This window comes from Glandiceps talaboti, chromosome 2, assembly GCF_964340395.1.
Source record: "Glandiceps talaboti chromosome 2, keGlaTala1.1, whole genome shotgun sequence".
Classification (NCBI taxonomy): domain Eukaryota; kingdom Metazoa; phylum Hemichordata; class Enteropneusta; family Spengelidae; genus Glandiceps; species Glandiceps talaboti.
The window spans coordinates 22,336,332-22,362,423 of NC_135550.1; the positions used below are offsets into that span (position 1 = coordinate 22,336,332).

The 26,092-nt window shown below is 34.4% G+C and overlaps 2 protein-coding genes across 3 annotated transcripts in view; one reads left to right on the plus strand and one right to left on the minus strand.

Moving 5' to 3' along the window:
* Nucleotides 1-1,083: 1,083 nt before the first annotated feature.
* On the minus strand, nt 1,084-4,887 carry LOC144447711 (uncharacterized). The gene is made up of 3 exons (XM_078137793.1): nt 4,659-4,887; nt 3,758-3,922; nt 1,084-2,668 (listed from the first exon to the last, which is right to left on the minus strand). Exons 2-3 carry the CDS (start codon nt 3,893-3,895, stop codon nt 2,372-2,374), a joined length of 435 nt encoding a protein of 144 aa, XP_077993919.1. The 5' UTR covers nt 3,896-3,922; nt 4,659-4,887; the 3' UTR covers nt 1,084-2,371.
* A 79-nt stretch (nt 4,888-4,966) lies between these two features.
* LOC144447721 (striatin-3-like) overlaps nt 4,967-26,092 on the plus strand; it is a 32,909-nt gene continuing 11,783 nt past the window's right edge. The window contains exons 1-10 of one of the 2 annotated variants that reach the window (XM_078137803.1): nt 4,967-5,235; nt 16,722-16,825; nt 17,203-17,270; nt 17,591-17,666; nt 19,592-19,786; nt 21,628-21,826; nt 22,340-22,475; nt 23,434-23,550; nt 24,461-24,583; nt 25,201-25,355. In XM_078137803.1, coding sequence (XP_077993929.1) covers nt 5,029-5,235; nt 16,722-16,825; nt 17,203-17,270; nt 17,591-17,666; nt 19,592-19,786; nt 21,628-21,826; nt 22,340-22,475; nt 23,434-23,550; nt 24,461-24,583; nt 25,201-25,355 — 1,380 coding nt within the window. In that variant the 5' untranslated portion in view covers nt 4,967-5,028. Of the gene's footprint in view, nt 5,236-16,721; nt 16,826-17,202; nt 17,271-17,590; nt 17,667-19,591; nt 19,787-21,627; nt 21,827-22,339; nt 22,476-23,433; nt 23,551-24,460; nt 24,584-25,200; nt 25,356-25,421; nt 25,511-26,092 lie in introns of both variants that reach the window. The other variant, XM_078137810.1, reaches the window with a different exon arrangement.

Sequence of the window (26,092 nt, forward strand, 5' to 3'; positions counted from 1 at the left end):
TGGTAATGTAATAGAAACAAGTCACGAAATCTTGTGACCATAGCTATTGATTAATGCTTGCTGAAGAAGTCACAGTTTATAGTCACATTCCAAACTTTTTTTTTTCACTCAGAATACACACTTTCTTGTGTATATGATTATATTGTTCATAATGATATTGTGGAGTCGCGAAGGGTGATTTGTTAGAGTGGCTGCCACGACATCTGCAAGTAGCCCATTTGAGAATTGCAGTTGCCTGAATGTCTAAAGTCCTAGGGCAAGATTTCAAACATGATTATGCCCTGGTTAACCCAGTTGTATAATTGGGGATCTGGTAGGATAGAGGCTGATATATGGGTTTAATCCTATGCACTTCTTTAAGGCTGCAATTGATTGTATAGTCCTCAGAGAGGTGAAGTATAAGGGGGCCATTGTGCTGTTATGGGTGCATGCTAGTAGTAACAACCAGTAAAGTACTTTGATCAGTGGGAACTTGTTACATAAAAACTTGAATTTTGTCACTATTATTACATAAGGTAAATGAGCTAAAAACCATGTTTCTCTCACACACAAAAAAATCCCTTCTTAGCTTTTGTGTCAACCTGGAACAATCCCTATGATTAACAGTCTTGCATTGAAATTCATCTAAATTTGGGTATTGTGATTATTTTGACAAGCTACACGTAACGTAAAAAGTAAACATGTCCAGAAACAAAATAAGGTCAACACAACATGACTTTTAACCTGTTTCAATATTACCACAAGTTGACAATTTTTCTGTAATACTTCTGTACAATGCTCAGTAACTTCAAGTTCCTCTTTCTGGTCACAGTCAGCCATTAAACTACAGATGTTTTGAACCCTTCAAATCATCGCTGAATTTTTATAATGTAACCCTAACCTATGCAAATATAATATTTAGTGTAATACCAGTTATTTCCCTATTTGAACCTCCAACCCTCAACCCCCATACAGCAATAAAAGTATATCAATAAACTGACACAATTTGATATCATAAACATTTACAATATTTTTTATTTACTTGAAATATACACAATGTAAATCATACAAAACAAGACAAAGCCGAGACGAAACCACGGAGGACATCTGAAGAAAGCTTTGATGAGCTTTTAGTATTTTGTGGTGAAAAATGAATTTAAATGTATGAACATAGACTAAATATTTGAACAGATGAGCTTTCATCATTTTAAAGCCCAGACTACTATACATATACGGTATTACATATAAGTCTGGTTAGAATTCTGGTATGTAATGAATGACATGTACTGTAACAGGACAATACATCCCATCATAGGCATACTATAATGACATTAATACTCCTATCCTACATACCATTGTTGTGAAATATCACACCACAGCTGTCTGCAGTAGAAGTATCACAAGGACAAGCTTACAATACGCAATTCTTTAACATTAATTTGATAATCAAGTTGTCACACATGTCCCTGAATCGTATGACTCATGACTAAATGACAAAGCTCGGCATTACAATGTGATAGTGATGTCAGTAGTATAGTTATGTACAATGACATTCCTACAGCATGTTTTACTAGATGATGAGGACACTTACAAAACACTGCACGGAACCATATAATAATATTTATACGTAGTTATTTTGGGAAGGACTATTCATACAGACACATGCATTCTTATGGCACATGCATATAGCTGAACATCATGATACTATGTCATATAATTCATGTTTAGGTTTTCAATTGACTCAATGTTTGTAGAATATCATATGTGTATGTGTTTTTAACTCCAAAGTGTACATATAGCAAGTATGCCCACAACCAATTTCAAGAACTACAGTGAAATGACATCACAAGAAATTTGCATATCAATGGATATACTGCTTACCACCAATGACAGGCTGCAGGGTTCAAAGCCTAAGCAGCTGATATTTAAGTGACAATATATGATTACAATATGACTTTTGTTCTTTTGTCATAAGGAAGAATAATACCTGCGGTGTACATATGTCATTATACTAATAGAATTCCACAGTCTAACAATGGATATTGAGCTATACAGAAGATATTATTTGCAGTGTATTTCATTGTATTTTCATTGCTATCACTCATGAAGTATGGCTGTAGGCTACATACTATGTAGTATCATGAGAATAACTTATGTATGCCACATCATCTATTGTTAGGTCATGGTGTTCCAGTATAACATATATAAAGTTAATCAGTGAAAATGACAACAATTTTACAAATTCCAATATTTTAGTTTGAAGGATTGTACACTCCATATTCCACTTGTCTGACTCAAGTCATACAAATCTCTTCCTTTATGTCTACTCTTTAAAAAACTGGAAGTATTTTGGTTTCGGTCAACTTTGAACACTAAAATGAAACCACAACAATCACCTGTCTGATGCCCTGTCAATTACTTGGATTGGTGCCAGGATTCTGGCTTTATTTGTCTCTACAATGTATCCATTGGTAACCATTTCATCTAACATCATGTGGGCTTTTTCTAGATTGCACATGATGTCCAATTCACACACTTTGTTGAAATATTTATCAAATGTCTCAACAAGAAGATGGATGAATTCCAGGATAGCTAGTTCATTCTCTTCATGATCGATGCCGACAATGAAAAATAGAGATGCATAGCGACGGTACACTACTTTGTAGTCTTTGTAATCTATAAAAGAACACTGGAAAAGAAAGAAAAGTAATTAGAATGTGTAAGTCTTAAAGCAGGACAACACAGGAATCACTTCAAGGAGGTTAGGGATGGTCTCACAATGTCACACAAGCTCAATAAGGACATTTTTCGTGGGGGTGGGGGTGGGGGGGGTGGGGGGTGGGGGGTGGGGGTCTGGCATCATTGTGATTGCTGAACTTCATTTTCACACTTCTAACCAAATTTTGAAAACTTTCACGCCTTCAATGAGAACAGCTTCTGTATTTACTACTGAGATGTTGATAAGTTGATAAAAATGTACTCCTAATGTAACATACAGTGCTGGGTTTCTGGTAGTATTTTGATGTGTTTACCATCATCTCAGTAAACAGGTTCATAAGGTTGGATATCCATGACTTTACATTGCACCGATCAAAGTGATGTGACCACTACATTTTGCATCATGGTTTACATCATATTTAAATGTGGGATGTCACACTTGTGAACGTTTGTTTAGGGGAAGGGGAAGGGGGAGGCGGATTTGACCTAAAGTAAAGGAACAATGTTCACTTATTGAGCTTGTGCGACATTGTGGGATTGTCCCTTACTGTCCTGAAGTGTCAGTAATTGGTTTCCAATAGTTCATCTATACATGTGATTAACATAATATCCCATTTTTTTGTTTCTCATTGTGATACTTGAAAAATGATGGGTGAGTCAGTCAGTTAAAGAAAGAAAAAGGAAGTATGTGTACATAGTTGAACAGTCTTGGTGCCGAGAAATTTATGTCAATTGTAGTCAGGCAGGATACACTGAACCATTTGACTTATCAAAGATCACAGATTTCTACAAAATTACTTACATCACCACCACTTGTGCAAATAAAAAAATACACAAAGACTCTGTTGTTTCTTGTCTTCTGATGTAGAGATTGTCTAATTTGCTAGGATAACCCATCCCATTCTCTGTCAATGATATTTGTAGTGTTGATCTAATAAGGTGAAATGTTACTAGTAAGTAATAAGAACCCTTGATGGTGGTCAGTAACTAATCATAACTAAATACCTACAGTTGATAGTAGACCAATTACAACTACAACTACAAATTGCCAGTACTGTACCTGGTTTTCAGTTCTTGCAAGTACTTTTCTGGTGATATCAGCTTCCAGTGACACTCTATCAGCAATATCCATCAATTCATAATATTTTGTCAGCCTTGCTTGTCCTTGCTTATTGACTAACAATAGAAACTTCAACATGTCTGCAGATAATGCTGGCGCTATAGCCTGTCAAAAGAAATACAAACACAAAAATGACTATTTTTGGCCAGTTTTGAATGAGTCTGTGAAAGGCATTCTAGGATGAAATACAAATTGACAACAGTTTGGTTAGAAAGTAGAGTTTGGTTTCGGCAAGATGATTCTTTTAGTATGCATTTCCTTGTACATAGTTGTCTGTGGACTATACTACTGTAGCCTAGAATCCAGTCACATGAGGATTTTTGGCTCCTGCCTTTCCCCTACCATGCCTGGAATTTCACTAGCGGCCATTTACTTTTATGAATTTTCGGCCAAAAAAAGAAGGTGCATATTTTCATAGGGTTTTAAATGTTTCCTACTGTGACGTTAATCACCACATGATTAGAACCATAGACAGTGGAGGGTTAGAACCAACTTGGAGGGTTGAGCTATATGATATCAACATAATATACAGTGTTCAGTGAACATCACTGCATGAAACCATAATCTAATTATAGGTCGGTCTGTCTGTCTGTCTGTATGTATCTTTCTACCTATCTATCTCATACACAGGCACACAAACAGTCAGGTTCTTTTTTTTTTATAAGTATATTATCACATATATACCCCATCCTCCCTATTGACCAAATTGACAACTGACTGATGTACTACTACTAGAAATTTGATCTCAAGATTTGTTCATTGAAGGTCGAATATTGGATCAATCCTGAATCTGACAGTGACAATGAATTCAAAGAAAGTACCCATAATAACAACACCGTACCAAAAAGTTGTGTCATGCGTCAAGGACAAGTGACCTTTGGTTGTTGCCGCATGTACACTTCCTTCTACCACCGCCCTGAACTCATCTCTGGACAGCTGATGATCTTATAATAGCATGTATGTAGCGCCCTCACAGTCGTAACGTGTAAATTGGTACTCTCCTCATACATGTAACTTATTCTTCTTCCACTTTTACGATTCAACGCTCTATCTGTGGTTATTACTGATAGTTTTTCACGATCAGCGTTTTCTTCAAAATTGGCAGTCTTGGGAACAAGTTTACTACCTCGAAATGACGTCACGGGAACTACCCATAATGCTCTGCCCAGTATTTCTCCACTATAATAATGGCGGCCATTTAGGGTTATAATATGGACGACGGAACGGGAGTCGCTCAACAACACGGTAGCCAGCTTAATGCTGGTTCTTCCTCCAGTATTGGAGGAAGTAACAGACCAATAGAAGATACCAACCAAACCAAATATTCTATGCCTGGAATTCTACACTTTTTACAGAGCGAATGGACTCACTTCGAAATGGAGCGATCGCACTGGGAGGTTGAAAGGGCAGAGTTACAGGTAAACTACAGATTATTTTGCATACTTTCGATCACATTGATCGAACGAGATGAAAGTACATGTTACTGACAGTTTTCTGAGGTAAACAGGTAGCGCTCTGTCTTCTTCAGATCATATTTATTGCCTGGTTATGTTGAGACCATGAGCGAGTTTAGACACATAACCCCTGTGCCGCCATGTTGGATTTCAAGATGGCTACCCCCGTTCTATTTTTTAAGAACTGTCAATTAGATCATCAGCATACGTGTCTCATTTAACCAGATTTGATAACGCTGAAAGACTTCACATGGTCTGGAAATCAGTTAAAATCTAGGTTTATGAATCTAGGGCGAATACCGCCCTTTTTTGAAAAAGAAGCCCTACAAAGTGCTGCTCCAGTACATAGTTGAAGCAATTGACAGGCTGTGACATCAATGACTTCTGTTCAAAATTGTTCATGCAATAAAATTAACTTCCATGAACTGAATAATGAGAATTTTTCTCTGGTGTATCATTCTCAGCCCACGAAGTTGTGGAAACATGAATTACAAGCTGGCGTCTTTCAATGTGGGTTTAGATCAGTGTAATGTCATTTTTTACTAAATTGGCTGTGTCAACAAACTACAGTGCATGATGCCAGCTGTCAAAATGTATTCCCCACTCTGTGTGTCAGAACAATGTAATCCCATCAAAATATGTTTAAGTCACAGATAACATTTGATCAAAAGGGTAACTAGACGAGTGTACACTCAATTGAAACAACTGATGGACAGTTACTAGTCATCTCTGTACCTTGATGTATTGTTTCAGTGTTTAAAGTGTACTTTGGCATCAATAGTGGTTTTGAACAATGTGATTACTTGTGAATACATCCCTATAGACCTACTAATGACTTAATTACAATTTCTTAAGCACAATCTTATGTAAATGTTAGTTTTTGTGAGGTGAAATTACTCCGTATACAATTTCAGTTTCCATAGAGATAAATGCTTGTGGTATCAGTACTTGAATGTTGTATATATTTACATCATTAGTGCAGTCCTGGGGGTGCGGGTACTTGGCAAATTTCTAAATAAAAGAAATTCACATCGTGTAAAACTAGATGTCATGAAAACTTGATGATTGTTGTTTATGTAATACAAACAATGTAAACAGGAACATGTGAGCATGAAACAATGACAAGGAGATGTAAATATTGCTGCTGATAAAGAATTGTGTTTGTTGTTGAGGACATTGTAACTTGGCAATATTTCGAACATGTAGAGCATGATTGAAATACTTGATATTGCCTTTGCACATTGAAACTGAAATGGAAATTTGGTGGTGATAAAGTGGTGGAATTCATAGGCCTTTGTTGGTTAACTTTATTTAAACAAACTTTAAAAAAAAAAAGATAGATAGACAGAATCGGAAAATTTTGCCATCAGAGATGCAAACATGGCCTTTTAGATTGATACTTGTAATATTGGCACTACTTCAATTTCCTCAAAAAATACTGAAGTCCAGGGTCTTTGGATTTTGTAGTCTCTATACTTACGTCATGCTAACATGCACAGTCTTTGAGTTTGTTATTTAAGACAAGAGATGATATTAGAAGTGTGTCAATTGATGGAGATAATTCTAATTGCAATAAATAGATTTATGTTTCAATTTGTATACACTGGGAAATGTATGGCAAGAGAAGGTATCGTGATCTAATTCAGAGGCAAAATAGGATCACTAAAAAAACAGGAAATAAACCATAATTGTAATAGTATTACATGAAAACTTCAGCTTTTTGATGTGTATCAATATACAATGTAAACATTGAATTCCCTTTTAGTGTTGTATATCATGATTGGTGTATTAAATTAATGGGTATCTTTGTCCTGTTTTGCTTAACTTGTAGTTTTTTGTGTCCAAACAAATACACCCCCCTCCTCCAGCCTCCAGCCTCCCCTGGTAGAGAGAGGATTAATCCTGGAAAGAAATTGTTACATGTACTTTTGGGACTTCTGAAAGACTTAATTACATTTCTGTGTTTCCACTATGTCTGAATTGTCTTGTCAGTTTCTGTTTTTGAATGAACATTTCTTGTTTATTTATTTTTCTCACTATGCAAATTATGCTGTGTAGGTATTCATACCTGAGCCTGTAAAAATGATAAGATCTCTCACATAGTGATACTTGATGCTATGTTATGCAATTATGTGTCAGTTTCTTCCTAACTCTGCTGTAGTAGATAAGACAATTGTATCATATTGGTTTTTTCAATTGCATAGCTGCAATTGTTAATTTTTGTTCCAGTATTATGAGTTCTTGTCTTATCAGTGGTTTTTTTTTGTGTTGTACAAATGAAACCTGTATGAACTGGTCTGACCTAAATCACACATGAAGTCAGATCTGTCTGACAAGTCACTTTGAGTCAGAGTAGATTTATACAGTTCTGTAGTTGAATAGTTAAGAGAGGTCACACCATTTACATATCAAACTGATGTATCAACAACAGTTATGTGTGCACTATGATCAATATTTCATTTCTCTACATTGTGTTGTATCATATTTGATAAGATATAAACATTCTACAAAACTTTGTAAACAATGGAATGTAAATCAGTTATCAGGGGATACCATTGAAGTAACATTCTTCAGGTGATCCCATATTTACTACAAGATAAGAAACAGTGATGTACATGTACAAGTTAGTATTTGGTATAGAGTTGACCACAATGAGATCTGATTGATTGCTACATACATGATAAGTAGGTGACACTTTAACCTCTGGTAATAATACAAACAAAACTTTTCTGTTTTTCATTTAGGATCAATATGTCTACATTCATGGTTGTTTGAAACAGATCATCATCATCATATTGAGGTTGATATTGTAAAAATTCAAAAAAATTCATATGCCCTATTTTCATGTTTATATAAGGAGCATGTTTTCCTGTATTATTGAAACAATGAAGTCTTTCAGTGTCATTTCCTCATGGAAATGTTGAAGTATGGATGACAAATATCTGCTGAATACTTAACTATAGCCAGAGTGCTTGCCTCAACACTACAGGGTACATGTTATGAGGTACCATGATAAAAGTTGTGGTAGTCCTACTAGCATGGCATGGCAGTGATTTCAGAACTGGCTGATTTGTAAGTTTCTTTACTTAACAGCTGGGGTCAAACTTTGCCATACATACATGTTGAGTTTCCTTGTGTCAATGGTGATGAATTAAAGTTGTACATTAGTCATCAGTGTGTTTGAGTCACACTACCTCATGAGTGATACAGACTGAGAGATGGGCTTTCCCTTCATTTAGAGATAGGGAATTTAACAAAAACATTTTATAAGCTGATAACAGTCAGTCACACTATTTTGCACAAACTTAAACTTGACCTAGTGCAACAAAAAGTATGATATTAATATATTATGTGTTTTGAAATATAAGATGTATCACTTAGCATAAAAGTTTTTTTGACATTTTACAGATCAAACTGATGTTAAAGTTGTTATTTACATGCAGGCACACACACACACACACACACACACACACACACACACACACACACACACATAAATGCATAAATGCACACAATTCAATATATTAGGCATTGATTCTAAAAGAATCAGATAAGGATGTTGAGATGATGGCCCCAAATTGTTTGTTTGGAAGTTAACTATATAAAATTGTCTAGGATTACCTCTAATGTGTAGAACTCATTAGCCAATCAAATTGGCTTTGACAAGTAAGTGATCAATTTAAATTTCCTCACATCGTTTTGTTAGGACCTGTCAAATTATCTTGTCATGGCGACATACACAACAGTCAGTCTACACTGCAGTTATTTACCCTTCTGTCTGTGTTTGACAGTATGAGAAAATAGCAGTCAAGGTCATTACTATCACTTTACACTATGTACAGCAGTCTTTTGAGATTGTTTTACTCCTGTCAAATTCCTTATTTTTACGTGCCATGCTTGTTGCACTGCAGTACACGGATCCTTGTCAGTTTGTTCTTTGGAGTATTGTTTTATATTTAATGAACTTTATCATTTGTGTTTGGCATTGTGATCAGAGGACCGTGTGATACGGTACCAGTCTGTAACAATACTGTAATATTTTGGTCTGCAAAACTTCATTTCTAATTCCATCCACAATGGTAGAAAATGAGTGAAGTCCACAATGTCAAGGTCAACTTCCATCTGAGTAATCAGTCTCATGTACTCTACTAAACTGTTAACTGTGCCTCAGTCTATTTTGTTATTCCTTTGGCTTAAAATTTTGTATGCGCCAATTTTGACATGAATTAACAAAATTAAATACAAGTAAGTATAGGAAATATATAGATTTAATTTCAAAGGATGAATTTCAAACTTGCCAGGAATGACTACTGTTTTGAAATATCTCATTCCACGACAGTCACAGCAACTGGCACAACATTAGAAATATGGGTGGAAGGGGGTGTCTACAAATATAGAAGTTACCCTGTGATACACATCATTTGAATACACCTGTCTGCATAAACTAAGTGTGCTAAACATTTTACAACAGGGCTCACAGTTTGGCTTTGTGTTTTTTGAAGAGAAGCAGATAGCCGGGCATTTTTTCAGTAGAAAGAGATAAAGCAGAGAGAAAGGAGGAAACAATGTTAACACCCCAAATGATAAGAAATTCCACTCTATTGCCAAGTCTTTTGTGTTTAATGAAGGCCCAAGTATGCAGGGCTGTGTGAAGACAATGGATGTTGGAATTTGCATGCTGAGAAAAAAACAAAGTCCTTAGTAGTACAAATGAGAGAAGAACAATAATTACATTTGTGGATTAAAGTCAAGTTTATTAAAAAAAACTACTATTTCAGTGCAATTATCATACTGAAAAGTCAAATTATTGCTCACAGACAGTCGTTGGAAATTCTATCTTTATTTTCAACCATAGCCTAGTAGACTATTGCACCATATAAAGTCAACTACTATACAATACAAGTGTGACGTGATATACAATACTAATTTGACCATGGGATTGTCTTCCAAGTTGTGATTTGTAAGGTTTCAGTAGAAACGTATACATAAATATAATTATTGATGACAAATTGAGAGTCAATACTAAATAAGTATGTCACATGTTTGTGTTATATTTTGGTACTATGCTGTCCCTGTAAATGCATTTGTTTGTTCCAATACATGTACTATTATTAGAGAATATAATGTGAAATTTGAAGGTATAATATCACATTGTGTATGACTTTACAATGATATAGGCCAGACAGTGTGGTGTTACGACTGGCGTATGTATGAACGGTGTAGCTAGCATTGTTGAGGAAACCTGTGCCACAGTCAATGATGATCTAAATTATCTCTTGTCAGTTTGCTGATTTTATGAGAATATTCCGACATTCTTCTATGCACATAAAAATAACATTATAATTCACACAGTAGAGAAATAGCACTGCATTCTGGCACTGCCGAACATTCTATACAGAAAGTCGTATTCTATTTCTGTGTAAAACAGGAAATCAGTTTTAGCCATGCATTGTACGTAGTGGGTCATCACTTATGAAATAGGTTAATTTGCTTGAATCTTTTAACAAAAGAATAACCAAAGGAAGGAATAGTTGTTGTCAAGTGGCCCTCAACATTACACTGCATTGACAACACAGTACAGTGTAAATAAGCTATATGGTCAGAATTACACTATAAGGTCTACTCTCTAAATCATGTATACAAATATGGTAATGATTTGTGAGTCCCTGATGTTAATTAACACAAAAAACAAGTGAAATTTATTACTTTTATTAGATGAAAAATGAACGCAATATTAGATGGAAGTGTAATTTGCAATGCATCATGGCTGTATAAAAAATAAATTATTAGTTCTTTGAAATTGCATTTCAAATTTAAGTGGTAACAAGAAGACAGACTAACTAACACCAGTATTAACACAGACTTACACATATTAAAATGTTCATCAGTTAGATTATTGTCAGTCCATATTGAACGAAATATATGCATATTTAATTTAGCACTTTGTCTGAATTCAGTGTGTCTGCTGTGTTCACACATCAGGAGTACTTCTTTGTTCCAAACAATGAAAGAGAAATAGTAATCGTTTTATTTAAAAAATGTATCTCTCAAAGAGACTTCATTATTCTCTTGACCTTTAAGTAATCAATTGTATAGAACTTTGTATGCAGGCTTAGTACATTGCTATGTTTTGTGTATTATCATTGTCTGCAGAAGGACAGTCAATTTTCCCACGTCTGTGGTATTGTGTGCCTGTAAACTAAATTACAGGCTATATATGCAATATTCCTGTCTCTAGTCTGTTCTTTGTTGATATTTTATGGTATATGGCTGCCATTGGCCTAGAATTTATGTATCATTCATCACACAGTTTTGTGATTTCAAGGTACTATTTTCCTAGTCTCTATCCTACTGATATTGTTAGTACACATATTTTCTTTTAGGATAATTCAATCCCCATTGTTCTATAGATGATTTATTTTGAGAAGGAAGTATGGATGACCCAAGGTGAAGAGTTGAAGCAACTGTCCTGGTGTGTGTCGGTGTGTGTGAGTGTGCTATTGACAAGGATGCTTTGCATTGAATTCACTATTATATTATGTCAAGCCTTGAATTACTACACACTTTGGCATGTGACAAGTACTTGGGTTATTCTGCCATGCTACTGTCTTCTATAAACTCCACTATATACCCCCTTTATTTGTTAATCTACAGAAATATTTGATGGGGAAAAAATGATTGTAATGTTGAGCTATGTACATGTGTGCACATATAAGTTTTGCAGGCTAACTCAAAAAGGTTATAAAATAATAGAAAATCGATTTAGGAATTCTGCCCATATGGTTCATACATGTACTTGTGAATGTGTATAAACATGTTTTTATACATCTCTGTCTTCTTTGTCATTGAAATCTACAAATGCTGTTGATTACCAAGCCAATTCAGACATATTGAAGTGTGGGTGTTTGTGATATAGGTCATTTGTAGTTAAATATAGAATATTACCATTATTGGCTTAATTAATAGCGTACTAGTAATGTATACATGTAGCAACAGACATAGATTACTGATTATGATGAGACCGTCAATGAAAGATCCTTAGTGATTTGAATCAGAATGCGTACAGTTCACCGTAGGTTTCATACTTACACATCGCTATGTTGTATCATGGTTACGCTTTGTCTATGCGACGCAACCACACAGCTAACCAAATAACATGTTTCGTCTTTGATAAGAATTTAAATAATACAGATTCGAAATATATTTAATCGCTTGCATTGTTTTGAAAATAATTTTATCAAGAAATATTTCAAAAATCAGATATTTTGAAATACTTGAAATATTTGTTGTGCTGTGTTTTAGTCTAAAAATGCTTTTCATTGCTACATGTGTTAGAGACTACCAAGAATATATTATTAATATAATGTGAATTTTTGATGTACTGGGTGTCTATGTTGTAGCTCTCTGTCTTAATACAGGGAATTAAGCTATTGTGTTTCTAGTGTGGCTGCAACTTGCAAGGGTACAAGTATGTACCACATGTATATGTCATACAATATAGGTATGCCATTGTCATACATGCTGGTCCTGTCTTACTAGTTCACCACAGTGTGTTTTATTCAGCCGTTCTATAGATTTGCAACAGACAAAACATCAAATTAAATGTAAAGTCGCTATTGTTAATTCAGAAGTCCTACAATAAACCAGTAGAGTCTTCAAATCTGTTTGTCTATGTACTGTCTGTGAGAGTTATTTAGAGTATATAGTAATTATATAATACATTTTGTTCTTTTTTTCATTGTTTGGCTGTATATTTGGACATCAATGACACATGGACATCTTTGTTCAGAATGTATTAATAATTTCTTGTGGAAAGGTATAACTGCTATGTATGTTGTAAACTTAGCAGTACAGACTTAAGATAAAAGGTGGCAGAATTTCATGATATGCTGAATGTAAAACTTTTGACTAAAATAGAGAGGTAGACATGAGACCTATAATGCATATGTTATGATCTACTGTGTTCCATTGTTCATCCATCTGGATATTATTGATTTATTTACTTAATTAAAAGCAAGTTTTAGCATTAATATATTTAAAAAAAATATTGTTTCTTTGAGCAAATATGACATTTGAAAGAATGAATAGATCCATATATTTCTTTCCTATGTTTGAGATGTACAGTGTTTTCAAATTCAGGCCAGTCATGTTATACACTACATTACTCATACTGGACCATACTCCAGGTGGTTTTTTCACATAACAGTTAACTAATATTAACAGATTTTATGAAAGAGGAAGAGATTTGATAATTTCAAGGCCAAATCTTGCTTGAAATGTTTGAACAGCACAGATTGTGGAGAATATGATCTATTACAATGTCCTCACCAGGCCCTTTATATTATGTAATGGATGTTATTATATGATTTCTTGACAGATTTATTTACATAAACTACTCTTTTTCTGAGTAAATTTCCTACTGTTTGCAATTCTATTTTTGAGATAACAATACTGAAAAAAATTGTAATTAATCCATTAGATTACATGTATTAAAACAAGTGTATTATGTTATTTTTTTAAAATCTATAGACATAGTATTGTTCCCAATCCGATCTCATAACGATCCCATCAATATTTAGTCTCTGCTGTCCATCCTTATATGACAAAATATGTAACTTATGAGCAGATGTCATAATATGTTAATTGATGCAAAGTACCCATGACTTTGAACTTGTAGGGGTTTCATATGTATTATTCAGATGCTGACACCAGAGCAAGGATTATAGCTAAGAGCAAATGTTGCAGAAGAGAAATATTTAAGTAATTATGATAAAAAAAGTACTGGTACATAGTTAATACATATATGTTGGCAATGAATGAAAATTTATACATTTAACAATTTATAGGTAAATGGATATTTAAAACAAGAATGCCATCCTAATTTAAAACTATCGTATGTATGTGACAGATTTTCAGCAATTACATTATATCTCAGCAGTTTATTGTAAGTTAGTATTAATGCTGAGTGTAAGTTAGTATTAATGTATGTCTTCATGTCCATGTACCAACACTCAGCATTATTAGTAGGTTTAATTTGAAGGCCTGGAATATGAATAAGAATTCATTTGCATGGTGGGTACCTTATCAATCATTGAGTCTGTCAGTGTCAGTATGGAGGTACTGGTAAGCCATAAAAGTCACAGTTCAGATTTGTTTTTTTTAATTCAATGAAACGCATAGGTAAAGAGAGAGTACAGCAAAGAAATGAGAAAGATAGAATGATGTAATGATATTCCTTATGGTCTGACGACAGCGGTAGAATAGAATCATACAGATCTGGTGATGACAGATCGTTAGTTTTTGTAACAATTGACAGTAGAGAACGTTGTATTGGCATCAAGCCATGTGGTATGAACATTTCTATAGTAGGCACTCAATGTATTTTTCCATAGATTGACATCGACCATTCCGGGATTGCGACAGGAGGCCGTCAGTGCAATATCCTGTGAGTTTTATTAAAGCAGCCAATTGTCAACTGTGAAATGATCAAAGTTCAAAGTATGCAAATTACGTGGTGTGCGAATATTTCATACCTGTCAATGGCAAAGATTGATGCATGATACAGTGTGCTTCAAATCACAGACGAGTTAGTCATATACGTGGAATGTAAACGGACGCATATCATTAGGCATGGAAGAACAGGACAGACGGAAGTTTTATTTTCATTTCAGAATCATTTTAATGCAGAGATATAGATTACACAAACTATGCACGTTTTACGTTGACTTCCTCATTGGCTACTCTCAGTGAATACTTGTGGTCAGACTCCTGGCACTGGAAAGTATCATATCCTGGATAGATTTGGAGTTAAAAATAGATAATAGATATAAAGTTATTATTCATGCATGTTTTTTTTCTCTCCCATGTGGTGGTTATGTTTTTTCTACCTCTTGGTGGCTGTGATAGACATGTGACAAATTTTAAATCTATCTAGTCACTGACTCAGGGAATACACTTTGACCTCTGACCTTTGACACTAAGGTCATTCATTGAATGAAACCCTTGTTGTGTTGCAGTCCATGTTCATGATGACAGTTTGTTTATGTTTTGTTGTGTGTTTATTTCTATTTGTATGCAGTCTTCAAATGTATAAATATGAAAATTAAATTCTATGGTTTTTTCTATATGAAATTGCAAAAGACAATAGTTCTTTGTGAAATTTTGACAAAACTTGGAGTACATGTAATTGTTCCCTTCCTTACATAAACATTTCATAGTCAAACGTCTTCACTGCCATCTTCATGTCTTTTAATTGTGTTCATCTTTGAATGGTTAGTAAATCTAATATCTTGACGGCCATACCCAACATACATGGATATGATAATGCCGCCTGTACAGTGAATGAAGTCATGCAGAGTTCACTGACCTTCTGTTCCAGACCTCAATATAGTAGTATTCATTTTGTACTGCCATGTTTTATATATTGAGTGTGGTAGATACACTGTGTACAGTTGTATAGACATTGTAATGACACGCCAAATGCCAAACTCTTTGCTGGTGTATGTGATAGAAAAAAATGAATGGAAAATTTAGTTCACAAGGGAAGCATTTTTCAAAGATGTGTCATGGATAAAATTAAGGTGGAAGGTTAATATTGCAAGCCATGGTTTCATTTCACTGTGTTGAATTTTTTTCTGGAAAATTTGATTTGATTTGATTTGATATGATATGATTCAATTGTTGTAATGAAGGTTTTGAAAAGTGTAAAATATTAAATGACGTGGAAATAGATATCCCGTTGTGAAATCACTCAACCATTGAAAGCCTTCCATACTTTGCAATGAAAATTTAAACCGATAGTGTTATTATTCATGTTGAGCTATTAATACACTTGAATTGAGTTGTATTGATGCAACGCATACACACACGTTGTCCTCAATAACACAAACATGTTTGCATGTTTGCCAATTTTCATCAAGTTATTTTCCATGGACACTTTAATATATTCAATTGTTAAATTGTAATATCAAAATTATGCTTCAGATTTCAATATCATATTTTGGGGATATATTCGTATGAGATTATTAGTTTTAATTTATTTGGGTAGAAAGAATAAAATAAGAAGATGATGAGTCAAAGCTAAGTGTCCCAAAAAAGAAAGAAAAGGGGAAATATTGTACGTTAATATAGATGTATATGCGTAACTGTAGAATTTATACATAGTGTAGCATGTATGATTGCATACACAGTTTGACATATAAAAATGTCATAACCATGCTCGAAGCAATTCCTTTGTAAATGCTTTCAAAGTTACAGACTGATGTTTTGTAGCTGTGATGTACATTTGGCATTCAACAATTCCCAATAATTAGATTTACCATTCAGTTGTAAGTTGATGCAAGCTGTCAAGGAAACAGTATCTACATGTATGTCAGATGCCGATATTTGTTACATCAGATAGCTCACATCAATGAATGCTCTAAATTATCTCTCTTTTTTTTACCTTCTAGGCACGAATAGCATTTCTTCAAGGTGAAAGAAAGGGGCAAGAAAATCTGAAACAAGATTTAGTTCGGAGAATAAAAATGTTGGAATATGCACTAAAACAAGAAAGGTAAATTTCATCAATAATAAATATTATTTTGTTAGAATTTGAAAGGGTTTTTCTCACTGATAATACTAAAAAGTGTGTATACAGTACAGCTGGGTCAACAACGTGGACTAGATTTCTGTTTACTGTGCTTCTCATCTGAAAGTACTCATCACAATTCAATAAGTATTGCATTGGAGAATTAACTGATACAATATGAAATCTAAGGAGGGTGATATCAGTTACAGCATACTGCTAGACACTGGGTGATATCAACCATGTCAGTAGAGTGTAGCCTGAGGCTCTGTCAAGTATGTGTACTACACATAACTCATTCAAGATGAAGTGTGTGTCTGACTTTTCTGGAGATTAATTTGAACTCTGCTATTATCTCATCACAGGGGAAAATATCACAAACTCAAATATGGCACAGAATTGAATCCAGATAATAAACCAATTTTTGATGGAGGTAAGAATTTCATTTATTTTAGAACGATAGTGTAGATGTTAGTGAGTCTGATCATGTTGTTTAATAGTATATACAGGAATGTATGTACCGTATGTAAGAAGTTTTTGTGTTTATGTGACTGTGTGTGTGTGTGTGGATATATGTGAGTGTGTCATTATGTGCGTGTACCTACATGTATGTGTGTCTGCACACACACATGTGTACCTGTGTGTCTTTGTGTGTTTGGGGTTAAGAGCTGAGATAAGCCATTTTTCTTTCTATCAAAGCAGAGTTGACATAATTTATAATATAGTTATTACTTTTTTCCCCCACATCTTTAGAAGAAGGTGAAGAAGAACTTCCTCTTTCACAAAATAGTCAAGTCAATTTCAGGCAAGGGAGGCAGTTACTTAGGCAGTAAGTACCACAGTATGGTATATATATTATTTATGTTGTCCTGTTTGATCTCCTGCAAAGCCTCGCTACTTGTTTATGTCAAGTCTGTTATGTCTAAAATCGGACAATAAAGTTTGATGTTTGATATTGTGTTGTTCAATTATGTAAAATTAGTATAAAAATTGTAGTCTATGTTATAGTAACTGTGCACCCAGTAATCATCAATGTGAAGTCCTATCAATTTATCTTTCCACACATGTACATTAGTTAGTATTACACTGTACAGTCTCAGTGATTGCTTGGCCAGACAGTTTACTGCAGGACTAGTCATACAAAAATGTATATATTGAGATTACTGAAAATATGTTCGGTTTATATATCATGGCAGATTGTAAGTATTGTATTTTTGGCCCCCACAAGCCATAGAATCCAGCCTAGAAATTTCTATTTGTTGTGTTGGGGGATGTAATTGTGCAGGTCAAAGGTCACTGCCAAGCTGTGATCCTGCATATTGGATACATGGATGTGTGGTAACACAAGTACTTGACTAGCAATATTGCCAATGTCAATTTATTGATGGAGTATTTTGAGGAATGTTTGTAAGAATTTGTCAAATGTGAAACTCTTTGAACATGATATACAGCAATGTGGCAGTGATTTGTGTATTTCATAACTGCTGTGGGTCGACAAAATACCAGTAAATGTGAGATGAAATGTTTGCCTAGACTGGGACTAGTTTGAGTATCCATTACCATACAAGTCAAATCAGCTGTAGAATATATATATATATATATATATATATATATACAAGTTGTATGCTACCTGACAGCATGATTGGGTATTAGCCGGACTCTTGGTGGTCAGTTTGGAAGTAGATTGAATGACCCTATGTAAGTGATCTCCCTGACTCACTGTACAGGTCACTGCATACTAGATACATTGCTGTGGGTAAAGTTTCAATGTTGTGTTTTTTATTACATTGAGGCATACAGTACAGATATTTTCAGGTTGCACAATGTGTTTGTATTCAGAGAATGTCTGATGAAATTGGGAGATGTAGACTGACATATAGATGTAAACAAAAGACAATACACCTACTCATTGCCAATATTATGTCACTTTTTTCAGTGCCATGAAATCTGAGAACTCAAGTGCTATGATACCCATCTGTCTGTCTGTCTGTCTGTCTGTCTGTCTGTCTGTCTGTCTGTCTGTCTGTCTGTCTGTCTGTCTGTCTGTCTGTCTGTCTGTATATGTATGTATGTATGTCTGTATGTAGGTATGTCTGTATGTAGGTATGTATGTATGTATGTATGTATGTATGTATGTATGTATGTATGTATGTATGTATGTATGTATGTATGTATGTATGTATGTATGTATGTATGTATGTATGTATGTATGTATGTATGTATGTATGTATGTATGTATGTATGTATGTATGTATGTATGTATGTATGTATGTATGTCTGTCTCTGTCTGCCTGCCTGTCTGTCTGTCTGTCTGTGTCTACATACTAGTCTGTCTTTATATCATTTGCAACTACTTTTGTGGGGATTTAATGTATAGTTTATAAACAAACTAGAGACAGTTATAGCATAGACAAATTAACAAATTAAATGACTACTTTCATTTTTCTTTGTCTATTTAATTCAGCTAAGACAGGGATTGTTGGAGTGATGTTGATTTGTATTCCCAATCAGATCAAATTATCAAAGGTTGTTTGAGAATGTAAAAAAAACATTTTTTTTTTATTTAACTTTTATTATTTTTTGTGTAGTACCTCTTCTAGTACCGCATTCATTCTAACATTTCCTAGGATGTTTGTCATTGTTGAATTTCTTAGTGATGTGGATGATTGGACCAGTGTGTTTGCCCAAAGGGTGAGCAGTAACTAATCATTGTCATTACTACATGTTTACAACATTGATGCAATCTTTTTACAGATATTTACAAGAAATTGGGTACACAGACACAATACTAGACGTGCGGTCCTCGAGGGTACGGTCACTGTTAGGGTTAAGTAACGAATCAAATACACCTAATCTAGATGTGGAAAATCAAAATATAGGGCCTATTGTTAATGGAGACAGTGATGGCAAACCAATTAAAGAAGGGGAACAACAAACGGGCACAAAAAGGTAGGATTTATAAACAGTCTGTAAACACAGCTAGGGGTGTCAATAGTAATTTTGTAGACTAGGCTTTTAATTTCGTGTACTTGCTGTCAAATTCTTGATTTCAACGTCACAATTTTGTACATGTGATCGACAAGCAGATCATGAACTGTCTCTCCATTGTACTACAGCTGTACATGTAAGTGTGTTGTGTTCATTGTTGTATGTCTTTGCATTTCACTTGTATAAAGACTAGAGTTTTCGAGGAGTGTTCTATGAGTTTTCGGAATCAAAAGTCTTCCAGGTCTGGAATGTTTGTGTCAAGATTTTTTTAAAGGGGTGTTTGTGCAGCATTGATTCAAAGCATCACGACTGGTATTTTGCTGTACAAGTAATTTATTTAGAATTGCATGACTATATTCATCTATTAGGGTCCCACCCCATTCTCTTACCATTATGACAGAATCCCCAACGGCTTTCAATTACTCCTTTTGATTAGAGTAGAGAGTAGCTATCAATAATCTAAGATTACCTGTAACTCTTCTCTGTACCACTAATGATCTACATGTTAATCTTCAAATTTCATTTTATGGTAGACTAGATAAAAACCACATTATATGACTATGAATGATGTGAGAAGTACACATACATGTACACATAGATAAAAGATGCGGAAGACAATTTATTTATTCAAAAAATCTAATAAAACTATAAAGGCTTAGCAGACTAATTAATATTTAATTGGTAGTCTTTCAAGTTGTTCTGATGTGATTCTGAAAAATAATGTTTATATTTGTAAAGAAAAAAGAGAGAAGAAATCTTCAACAATTGTTTGAAGTTTATGCATTTACAAATATTCCCATTTCCAATGTCATATAGTGATGAATTAAATTTTAAGTCGATCTTTTTTACATGGTTTTCAAAAAGATTTGTATGTTATACAAATATAACCTTGTATGAAATCATTGTATTGTACTCTTGATAATACTTGTTTATATGGAAACAGAAATCTGAGAAATTGCTTTGATTTCATCTTTCATTCTGTTGAACTGAGGATGACAGAACTAGTATTGAGAATCCCTGTATTGACATTGTCATGTAGTCATTCAAATCAGTCATACATTCCTGTATTTACATCTTGAGTTATTAAGATCAGAGAGGGTATCTCTTGTGGCAATTATTCAAGAAGTATCTTGTTTGATACGGATCGAACATCAATAATAGATAGTTTAGAATTTGAAATTCAGCAATGATCAAGTAATTATTGATATGCATGTGTATGTAAGCATGGTAAAATGAAAGATGAGACTGGACTTACAGATTGTAACCTGGACATTTGTGTAATTTGAAAACCTGATTTTGTAAAATCTTGATATTTATGTATGAATGGCAATAATTGTTTTGGTAAAGTGGCCATATGGATGAGTTTTGGGTATTTGTTTTGGATTTTATTATTGTAATACAATTTTGTCATGGCTTCCTACTTGAAAACTGAATGTGAAACAACAATTGCCAAGTCCTTGTTTGTAACTCAAGGAATTGCAAAAGACTGATAAAGGTGTAAAATATTTGTTATTGTACGTACAACAACAAACTATTTCGCTCAATTTTTTTTGGTAGCTTTTTGCAGTGTATTGAGTCACAAACTCCGACTTGATTTTCCCAAGTAGGAAGTCATGATAAAATTGTTTTATAAATTAAAATCCAACATGAATGTCCAATCCTCATCCATATGGCCACTTTAATTGTGTATAATATAGTTTACAAAGTCTGACTTGATAGATATATATAGAGGTTAGTCTGAATTTCCATCCTAGTGAAAAGACAAACTCAATCGTTTTATAAATTGTGATTTACCCCCACAGGACGACAGAAAAGAAAAGGATATCATCAGCAGGGGGAATCTTAGACAATGAAGCGTCAGTGCTGTCAACATTTGACTTCCTCTCGTCAGAAACAATGGAAGATGAAGGTGAAGACGACAGTGATGGCGGTTCAGCAGATGATGAATCAGAAGACAGAGATGTAGCCAATAAAATGGGGACAATTATCAAAAAGAAAAAGGTAGAGGCATTAATAATAAAGTTGATATAATTATTATATGCAAATTTCATCTTTGGGTATATATCTATCCATATATCAACTCAGTGGTCTGCTTCAATTTCTGGTTATAAACTGACCCAAATTTTGTTCATTTCTGTTACTCTTTAGCAATTATAAAATATAATTTCATTTGCCAGTAGCTTTGTGCATACATTAAAGAAGTATTCCATCATGATAACACGGAAAACTACTGGGAAGTTATGTTGTAGATAAACTAGGTCTATGGCTATTGTATAATATTTTAAAAGTAGTATATTTTTCATGGAATTTCATTTCTGCATTCTTAAAGATGTTCTTGTAAACTAATATTTCTATACAGAATGATATTTCCATTTACTATATCATGTGTATCACTAAACAAAACAAGATAAAAAAAACATTGTGTAAATCCTGAATGTACTACATACTAGCCATTTACATTTATTTGATGTAAATAGTTCATAAATTTGAATTGATATTATCTGACATACACAGACAATGATTGGTAATGAAAGCATGGCTGGAATGGAAGAAGTTCTAGCAGCAGATGCAGAAACAGAAGAGGTTTTAGCAGAATTTGATTTCCTTGTACAGGAAGCAGGGGAGGGAGCTGGTGAAGAGTGGGCTCTTGGTATGTATCAATGTACCCTGTAGTCTGCTGGCTAGGGATGTCAATGTACCCTGTAGTCTGCTGGCTAGGGATGTCAATGTACCCTGTAGTCTGCTGGCTAGGGATGTCAATGTACCCTGTAGTCTGCTGGCTAGGGATGTCAATGTACCAGGTACTCGGGCTAGGGATACCCTATGTACCAGATACTGTGGCTAGGGATGCCAGAGTGGGCGTCATTGTATGCTTCACTTAATTCATGTACACTTCGATTGAAGTGAATTCTCTGTAGCTGTATATATTATGATTTCCTTAGAGACCAACCCTTTGATCTTAAGACTATATACCGTACCTCCCCCACACCAGCGTGCATACTTTAGTATGTAAGGGTTAGGACTTGTGTTAAAATCATATACAACGCATCTACTCTTTCAAGTTATCCATTCCATATTAGGACTTGATTGTGAAATCATATCTAACATATGTATGAGTGATTTGTTGAAATTGTCAGTAGGGCAGACTGATGACGTCATGCTTGACTATGTAGCAACTTACATATTGAAATCTTTCCCATGTGACATACAGGTCATTGACCTTAGAATGATAGTATGTTGATTTGTCAATGGTAGTATTGTTACTTGAATGACAGGCAATAAAGAATGTATTCATCAACAAAAGAAGGACTGTCACTAGAGAAAATGTTTATTTATGATGACAAGGCATGACAGTTTTTTACCTGTAAACTTTGACCTCATTACTGCTGTCCACAACTTGTTCATTAGTAGGTAGGTGTCTGTGAATAGATACATTTGTCATGGCTGTTTAGATTAATGCTATGGATGTATCACAAAAACAGCTATCTTAATGGAACATCTAATGAGAAATTTAGAATTAAGTCATGTGAATCAAGCCTTGGACAGTTTATTTTTTTCACTGTCAGTGACGGGTAGAAATTGTCAGTTAGTGTGTTTTCTTTCAACAGATAAGAAAGGTGATTTGTCTCCCACTGGGGAAGAATGGGGTAGTGTAGATCAAAGTGTTATAAATAAACTAAAAGAAGAATACAAGAAAGCAAGGAAAGGAAAGAAACAAGTCCAACGTAAGTTTCCACCACTCACCACTTGTTAATCAGAGAGAAGTGACCCTCATATAGCATGTCAAAGGTCACACCAACTGCATGTCTTACAATTTCATTGTGGGTTACCTTTTATCTCAGAGAGTGTCTGACAATGGAGTCACAGAGTATCTCATTTCAATATGTATTCATTTTGGCACAATTAAACACAGATGAAGTCAGTGTGTTGTACGAGTTACAGATTTTTTTTTTCATGTAGTTTTTTGTACATACATATATACATGTGTGTGTGTGTGTGTGTGTGTGTGTGTGTGTGTGTGTGTGTGTGTGTGTGTGTGTGTGTGTGACTGGAAAGAGTGTGGTTAGTTCTCCTAGATGTTGATGAACGTTTGGTGTTACGTCTGGAAATTGTATGAATCAGGAATAGGAAATGATATACAAATGAGAGAGAAAATGAGCTTGGGACCCTACCACTGCATTAGGATACTATTGGGCAGATATATACACTATGTTACAGATATGACAGCATTTATAGTGACCCTATGACTAATATGTAAATTAGTCTGGAAATGTAGAAAAATTCCATTGTTTAAGAATTGAAGTTTATTTTAGGTTTTCATACATGGATACATGATGTGTGTAATTTAGTGTTGATGAGACATGTTTTGTTGATCTGACTTGATATGAATATCACCAATAATCTGAAAAATAGTAATATCTCAAAATATTGATAATCTCTGTGATAAAATTGATTGGCAGATATACAGATATAAAATGATAAATACTAGTTAGGACTGGGTAAGATTGGTAAGTACCAAAACAGGTCATCAGAAATGAACTAGTGACTGCCTGTGATGTTCCTACTACTAACTCTGAGTACAGCGATGTGTGTCAGTGTGTATAACCTTGACATTGATTGACATATTTATAACAGGTCCAAAAAGAAGTACTCTCCAGTCTATGTTAGCAAATCTTCAAGGTGAAGATGAAGCTGCATTCAATACGGACGGCTCACCAAGGACTGGTAGAGGAGATATCTACCTTCCTGAGGAAGGAGGTATAGTTTATTGTTACATTTCAATTCTTGTCAGTGTTTTAGTTATCAATCGATGAATGTTGTCAAGAGAAAGAAACGTATTTGTCGTCACTGCTCTAGTTGCATTAATCCATAAATTGATGATTTTGACAGCAGTCAATGAAAATATTATGTATTTGTGTCAATTCAGATATATATATATATATATATACAGTAAGAATTTGTTCAAATTATGTTTTGTTATTATGCAGCTCTTACTCACACAGTCAATCAGCTGTGCTGTTGTATTACTCTATGACAGGCATCGAATGATGCAATTTGAAATGTTAAACGTTGGTACATTATTACAAAAAGTAAAGGACATTATTGCAAAGATATTTCAGTAATCACAGAAGCAGTTACAATACTGATAATTTCAAAAAGTGTGATTTGTGTACAACACCAAATCATGAATCAAGGAAATGTCCTCTTTTGGAAAAGTATGATATAGTGTGTATAACAACAAATCAGAAAATCATGGAAATGGTCCTAATTGGATATGAATATGAGGCCAGGTTACTGTGTTTGTTATGCATATATGTTGATTGTACTGTGATGCCTGTATTTGATGCAGTAATAATTTGATAATCTACCACTAGATATACCGTTAGGTGGAGGCATGCCACTGGATGCTGGGTCCAGACGGCCGATGGTGGGTGTGGTCGGTCCAGACACCATTGATCTTGAACCTGCATCAGTACTGGGAATACTGGCCAATATCTCGGTCAGTAACGAGGCCGATGCCTTGTACGATGTAAGTTTTCAAACTCTCCATCTCAATATTCAATGCCCCAATATTTTTATATTGTATCTAATACAGACATAGCTCTAGAGACAGCTCTACAAGTAGGACTGGGTGAACTGGCAGGACTCACTGTTACTGACGAGGCTGAGCCACTAAGATGTGATGTGAGTACTTGAAAACAACCTCCGCATCTACAAAAAACATAAATCAAAAGATAAATGCACACAACAAGCATCAGGACTGCACCAAACCAGCTCAGCCTGTTTGTGTCTGTGTTTCTCGTGTTAATGTGTGTCTTTTTAGTTTCCACAGTTGTACTGTTATATGTCATGCACAATTTACATGCGTCGCAGTTGGTCAAAGGTCATTGTGTTATATATGCACTTAGAATATAGATCATGTCACATTCACTTCGGAAAAACTTTGCCTCATTTGTGTTCAGTTATGTAAGGAGAGAATCACATGAACCATAGAATTAGAAAAAAAGGGTCTCCTCTTGCTCAAATATGGCAAAACGAGAGCTTTTGTATTTAATATCCAGTGAGAAAGTGCAATGAAAGGAAATGAAAACTAGGATTATCTGAAATGAAAGTAATTTATTGAAAGCATAATAATGTTCATTTGATACACAACCGAATTAATATTTTTCACATCTACATCCTGGTATACTGAGGAAAGAAAATGATTTGCTGTTGTCAGCTTCTAAAGTCACCAGATATAGTAATGGGATTTGGTTCTTTGGAAGT

Excerpts from the sequence above, each read along its gene's own strand:
- LOC144447711 (XM_078137793.1), bottom strand. The coding sequence starts at position 3,895 with ATGTTGAAGTTTCTATTGTTAGTCAATAAGCAAGGACAAGCAAGGCTG. Across the intron at positions 2,669-3,757 it reads TTGCAAGAACTGAAAACCAG|TGTTCTTTTATAGATTACAA; the intron begins GTACAGTACTGG and ends TTTCTTTTCCAG.